The sequence below is a fragment of the Rutilus rutilus genome (genome assembly GCF_951802725.1).
Source record: "Rutilus rutilus genome assembly, chromosome: 6".
NCBI classification, from domain to species: Eukaryota; Metazoa; Chordata; class Actinopteri; order Cypriniformes; family Leuciscidae; genus Rutilus; species Rutilus rutilus.
Window position 1 is genome coordinate 41,010,844 of NC_140214.1, and position 7,252 is coordinate 41,018,095.

The 7,252-nt window shown below is 39.1% G+C and overlaps 1 protein-coding gene across 2 annotated transcripts in view; it reads right to left on the minus strand.

Moving 5' to 3' along the window:
• Positions 1-4,365, minus strand: part of LOC311291337 (solute carrier family 22 member 23) — a 52,490-nt gene extending 48,125 nt beyond the window's left edge. Inside the window, exons 1-2 of one of the 2 annotated variants that reach the window (XM_084410309.1) lie at positions 4,222-4,365; positions 3,429-4,038 (exon numbers count right to left, since the gene is read on the minus strand). In XM_084410309.1, coding sequence (XP_084266435.1) covers positions 3,429-3,848 — 420 coding nt within the window. In that variant the 5' untranslated portion in view covers positions 3,849-4,038; positions 4,222-4,365. Of the gene's footprint in view, positions 1-3,428 lie in introns of both variants that reach the window. The other variant, XM_084410308.1, reaches the window with a different exon arrangement.
• Between the last annotated feature and the right edge of the window lie 2,887 nt (positions 4,366-7,252).

Genomic DNA, 7,252 nt, shown 5'->3' on the forward strand with positions numbered 1-7,252 from the left:
AGTTTAACACACTACTAACTAACTCAACCAGGCCCCGCCCCTTTATTCTGCGCATTAATTATTATAATGAGGAATATTGTGACGTGTTCGTTCCCGGAAGAAACTCAAGACTACAATGGAGGCGTTTCAGGAGTTCAGAAACACTGACACTGATATAGAGAAGAACTTTTTCACTCTCAAACAGCAACATTACACACTAAAGACAGATGAAGATGGAGAAAAGCAGAACAGATCCTGCCACTGGCTTGAGCAGAAACCAAGTGTTACTGTTTCCCCGAGAGTTGGAAGAAGAAGATGATGTTAGGAAGAAAGCAGAACTTCAGCTTCACTTCAGCTACACTCATTACAGCGCCTGACGAGGTGCTGAACAGGTTTTGGAGAACAGGGGTCATCGTATCAGGTCTCTCAGCTGTAAAACACAACGCCCGATGCCTGTTGCATGAAGCTGTTTCAGCTGATCCCCAGATAAGTTTGAGATTAGTTTGAGCAAACTCTGGTTTTTCAGGCTCAAGAAGGTGGATTGGTTTTTAGCAGGTTTAATGACCATGGTAACTTACGCTACACGGCTAACCTGCTCCGGAACAGGTTATCCGCAAACCCAAGCTGGACCAATCAGCTGTGAGTAAAGTGACATGTGTCTGATGCAATAAAGCCCCGCCCCCTGTGTCCCTCGCTCCAATTACAGCAGCTTAGAGTGGATAAACTGTTAGAGAGAACATTGCCCATCTTTTGCTGCTAATTATTTATGATATTAATGAATTGTAATCATGTATTATTCATTTAACATATTCACATAATTAAACTAATCTTACCCTTTGCTTTTAAATTAATATAAACATATATAAATAAAAGCTTTAATATAAGCTTTTAGACAGATTAAGCGTACCTGTTTCTTCTGAGCTCTTTATGAAACTATATAAATGATAAGGCCTATTACTTTGATTCACATCATGCATTGATATAGTCAGATATTGTCTTTTAGCTGCTCCTCAAACTCTCACTGCAGCAGCGGTGTGTATTCCTGCCTTGTAAATGCGTTTAATTTCACGATATGTTTCATAATGATCTCTAATCTTGAGAAGAGAAGTGAATCAAACCGACGCTCTCCATGTTCCCTGTGATTGGCTGGTCACTGATGATGTCACTCCTTCAGCTGCACGCACTTCAGAGTTAATCACGACCTCTGGATCAAACCTGAGAGTGTTTATACCGAGCTTCGTGAGCATGTTTAATCTGATCTAAACCCGGTTGGATTTGTATGGTTTTGTCAACTCTAACCCGACTGTGAAACTCAGAGTTTGTTCAACTAGCTTCATGTGACAGGCCTCGGCATGGGGTCGCTTCAGGAGTTCACAGATGCCCTTTCCAGTCCAACCTGAAACCAATCCTTCATCCCTGAACACAGAGAACCGGCTGTGGAGGATGAGGACACTGGCCTGACAAACACTACAACACACACACTTATGCTCTAAATCAGTTAAACTATGGATATGGCAACATTCCTGGCACCCAACAATACAAATACTGTCATCATTTACTCTCCCTCATGTTGTTTTAAGACTTTCATTGAATAATGATATTTTTAATATCCTCTCATCATTTTTTTGTCTATCCATTCAAAGTCTAGCTTTAAAAAGTAAACAAAGACTATATGATAAAGTAATCCACATTAATCAAGTGGTTCAATCCAAGTCTTCAGAAGAGACACGATCAGTTTATATAACTATCAGTTTATTCTAGTGCTGGGGAATTAATCGTGATTAATCGCATGCAAAATAAAGCTTTGTGTTTACATATGTGTGTGTACTGTGTATATATATATATATATATATATATAAATACACACATATGCATGTATATATTTAAGAGATATTTGCATGTATATACTGTATATAAATATATACATAATTTATATTATATATATAATTATTTTATATATAAAAAAAAAAATCTTAAATATATACATCCATGTTTGTGTATTTATATATACAAAATAATATACACAGTACACACGCATATGTAAACACAAAGCTTTATTTTGCATGCGATTAATCACGATTAATTGCCCAGCACTAGATCGATCAGTTTATATAACTATCATTTTATTCACATATGAACATCGATAAACGCACATTCATAAAGCACATCAAATACAGTAAACAGAAGCTCAAACTTTCTTGACATGCAGGAACCAATGATGATCACGCATGTTTGAGCTTCTGTTTGCCATGTCTGATGTGCTTCATGTAAGGAACCTCGCATGTTTAAAAAGGTTTAAATGGCCTGCACATCTTTCCATATCTATTGCACATGTTTTGACAGACAGACCTGATAGAATTACACCCAATCAGACGGCATTTCTTTCCAAAGGCAACCCTGTTCCTGAAGCCCCTAAAAGAGCAACTACTTTTTATAGTTCTGAGTTTATCAAGTGAGCTAATAAAATGTCAACTCAAGTTAATATCTCACGTCAAATCATCTTTTGATGACACGAACCAAAAAAAGACTGACTGTCCAATATCTCTAACTCAATTTCGGAGGTCAGGTTAAAGAAACCAAAAGCTGAATTCACATCACAGCATGTGTTCAAGCAGCCATCACTGAACATATGGATCATAGTTTCTAAACAATGGCTCACTTTTGACAGGCATGCCAACAGGCCATTGGTAAACCGATGCTTTTGTACAGGTTTGCTGATTCACGACCATGGCAGGCCATGTGCACGGCTTACCTACTTTATTCACATTTGAGAAAACAACTTTTATCGTTTTTGATTCGGACACAACTAATCTAAAATGGCTGTGTCCCCAGAGTTACTCACACTTAATCTGCCATCGTAATACGAGCATCCAGGCAGAGAATCTTCAAAAAAAAGATGAAGATTATCTGGGGAAGGACATAATGTGACACTAATATGATAAACTCGTAAAGCCCATGGTGGCTTTTTCTTATCTCAGAAGGCTACTGTGTAATCCTTAGGGTTTGTTGACCCATATTCCTCATTGCACAACACACACTGACCGGCTAATGGAGGCCGAAGGGCAGGACAGCAGTGGTTAAAAGGGTGCTGTTGATTTATTTGGTGGTTATGTCACTGGTCAGCATGAGGGAACCCAGTGACATGACACCCCGTGACGGCTGTTCATGCAGATTACTCATATTCATCTCTGTCAGCAATGCCATTCTTCCCCTATGTGTGTGTGTGTGTGTGTGTGTGTGTGTGTGTGTGTGTGTGTGTGTGTGTGTGTGTGTGTGTACAGAGAGCTGTATTGCACGCTTTGTAAACAAACCCACCTTTACACATGCACTCATGGGTCCTCTTAGCATGAAAATTGCACATTAAAGCTATATGTTTTCTATATTTGAAACTGCCTGCCAGACCTGGAACTGCATGAATGTTGCTGCTGTTTTCACACGCGCACTCTTACCTTGGTCACCACATTTCTCTCTAGTCCATTTTCCAGGTCATTCCCCGATGGCACACAGATGCACGGCGCCTCGGTGCCGCTGCTATCATTACTGACGCCGGAGAGCATCTCGCGCGGCGCGACAGTCGCGAGCGCGTTGTTGTTGGGCTGCAATCGCGCGCACGGTGTGTTCGGCTGAGGCTGAGCCAGGAGAAAATTGTCCGAAAACTGGCTGAAGCCAATGAAAATGGCCGGGATACATGTTAAAACGATCAGCTGTTTCTGATACTTCCCGAATCCGCCCACGCTTGGCAGGACGCGGGCGTCGATCTGCGTGAGTAAGCCGGGCGCGTTGCTGGTTTCGGGGGTGACGAAGCCGTTCTCCGGTGGATGAGGCTCGATGTCCAGCTGATGAGACACGGCCATCACCGTCTCACACATACTGCGGCAAACACACACACACACACACTCCCCGCGTTCACACCGATCAAACGCACGGAGAGCTTCGCGTGCGGTGCTCAGGGAGTGGTTTGCGTGTCTTCACCCGTTCACAAAGCGTCACGGACTGTTCGCGATCAATCAATAGAGTAAAGTCACCGGCTTGGCCCACTCTTGGTCTCCAAACGCGTTCCTGTAGTCGAGAAGAAAAACAACAATGTTCAAAGACTGCGATTCAATTCCGCGTCCATTTCCAGCATTCACTCACTCACAGCCACAGGTAACACACCTGTCCAGACACACACACACACACACACACACACACAGACCCGCTGCGCGTGACATTACACTGAGACACGCGTCATGATCCACTCACGCGCTCAGGAATCTGTCTTCTGACGCGAGTGTTTTAACGCGTTCCGTCGCGTTCCCTCGCGCTCTCCGGTGATGGTCCGGACCGAGCGATGGCGGATCTCAGATCAACACCCCCGTCAACACGCACTCACTGCTGGCATTCATTAAAACTGTGTGTGTGTGTGTGTGTGTGTGTGTGTGTGTGTGCTCAACTTCTGCTCAGCGGGTTCTGAGTAGCCTGTAATAGCTAGGCCTACTTGCTGTTTTAGAGGAAACATTATATTTTAAAGAACCAAGCAATTAATGCTCTTTAATAATAGCCTAATAGTTTAATCAAATCTTTTAGTGCGAGGGTGATACTGCTGGTTTCATTATGCAGTAATTGCTGCTCTCTACTGGCCAAACTGGTTGCAAGACTATTTAAATGACAATACATAAGTCTGAGTCTAGTGTTAAACAAGACCAAAGATCGTTTTTATTTAGCCTATATGTTACGCTGCATTGAACATAATAGTAATTCCATAAAACTGCTCCTGTTGCTCCTGTTTTACACAGGCAGGCTTATGCATAAATGTAATTTGTTTTGTGTAAATACATACACACACACACACACACACACACACACACACATACACATATATATATGTATATATATATATAGAGAGAGAGAGAGAGAGAGAGAGAGAGAGAGATAGTCAAGTCACCTTTATTTATATAGCACTTTTAACAATATGGTTTCAAAGCAGTTTTACAGTGATAATAGGAAATTTAAGTAACCGAGACTGTGTGTATGTGTGTTTTAAACCGAAACTGCTCTAATATTTGTGGATTAGCATAATTTAAATAAGCCTGCCATCTAGTGGTGACAGTAGAGTAGTGGTTATAGTGTTACAGGATTATTATTTTTTCCAGTAAGTTTATAATGTATTTATGTTTCCAGAAATTGAATTGAACACTGAAATGTGGATTGAAAGGCAGTGGTTGGGACTCTTATTAACATGTGCTTATGGTTTGCTTGGAGAACACGTTTTTACTTGTATTCACATTCAGTATGCTAAATTCATTGCTGCACTGCCTTTTATTTGATTTTTGATCTGGGATGTCAAAATGTCACAAATGTGTATTATTTGCTTGCTAGTTTTGTTGTATTTTATTAATTCCTCTAGGGCCGACTGGGGCAGTTCAGTTCCTTCATGTTGTTCGCATTGATATCTGCCCTGGCTTTTGTCATGTTTGCGGTCAGTGTGTGAATGTTCACCTCAGATGCCAGAAAAGAGATGCTGGACACACCCTTTCATTAAAGTCCTCAACCTTCGATCCCAGCTGTGAGTCATAAACGCACTCATGTGATATACAGCAGACACTTATTGTGCTTATATATTGACTTATTTTACAGTTTTCTCAACAGTCTCCGATTAAAAATACAAATGCTGTATAGAGGAGGCTGTTGCTGTGAATCACACAGGCAGGTTCTTACAAATGTTATGTCTCAGTAATGATAAGGTTTTGATTTAAACATCCAAATGAAATGCTTGTGGTTTGTATGTTGTTGTTTTCTTGGTAACCAGATTAACACAATAAAACCACCTTGGCATTAAGACAAAAGCTATCATGGCAGAGACTGGTTTTTGTTCCCAGGGGTTTTGCAGGTTGGGTAGGAAATATAATATTATACTTTTAGGTTACATTTTATTTCGATAGTCCAATTTAGACATTCTTCTAACTATAAGTAACTTTCAACTACATGTCACCTAACTCACATTAAATTGCAACTACATGTTAATTAATTCTCATTAATTTGCAACTAACTCTCATTAATTTGCAACTACATGTCAACTACCTCTCATTAATTTGCAACTTCATGTTAATTAATTCTCATTAATTTGCAACTAACTCTTATTAATATGCAACTACATGTCAACTAACTCCTTCATTTGCAACCACATGTAAACTAACTCTCATTAATATTTAACTACTTGTCAACTAACTCCTTCATTTGCTACTGCATGTTAATTAATTCTCATTAATTTGCAACTACATGTTAATTAATTCTCATTAATTTGCAACTACGTCAACTAACTCTCATTAATATGCAACTACATGTCAACTAACTCCTTCATTTGCAACTGTGTGTAAACTAACTCATTAATATGCAACTACATGTCAACTAACTCATTAATTTGCAGCTGCATGTCAACTAATTAATTTGCAACTACATGTCAACTTACTCATTAATATGCAACTACATGTCAACTACCTCTCATTAATATGCAACTACATGTCAACTAACTCCTTCATTTGAAACTGCATGTAAACTAACTCCTTAATATGCAACTGCATGTCAACTAACTCATTAATATGCAACTACATGTCAACTATTATTAATTTGCAACTGCATGTCAACTCTCATTAATATGCAACTACATGTCAACTACCTCTCATTAATATGCAACTACATGTCAACTAACTCCTTAATATGCAACTGCATGTAAACTAACTCATTAATATGCAACTACATGTCAACTATAATTAATTTGCAACTGCATGTCAACTTACTCATTAATATGCAACTACATGTCAACTACCTCTCATTAATATGCAACTACATGTCAACTAACTCCTTAATATACAACTGCATGTAAACTAACTCATTAATATTCAACTGCATGTAAACTAACTCATTAATATGCAACTACATGTCAGCTATAATTAATTTGCAACTGCATGTCAACTCTCATTAATATGCAACTACATGTCAACTACATCCTTCATTTGAAACTACGTCAACTTACTCATTAATATGCAACTGCATGTAAACTAACTCATTCATTTGCAACTGCATGTCAACTAACTCATTAATTTGCAACTGCATGTCAACTAACTCATTAATATGCAACTATGTCAGCTAACTCATTAATATGCAACTGCATGTCAACTAATTTACAACTACATGTCAACTAACTCTCAGTAGAGTATTAGTAGACTGTTAGGGTTAGTAGAATAAGTTGAGATGTAGTTCCAAAGTCACTTGTAGTTAGTAGAATGTCTAATGT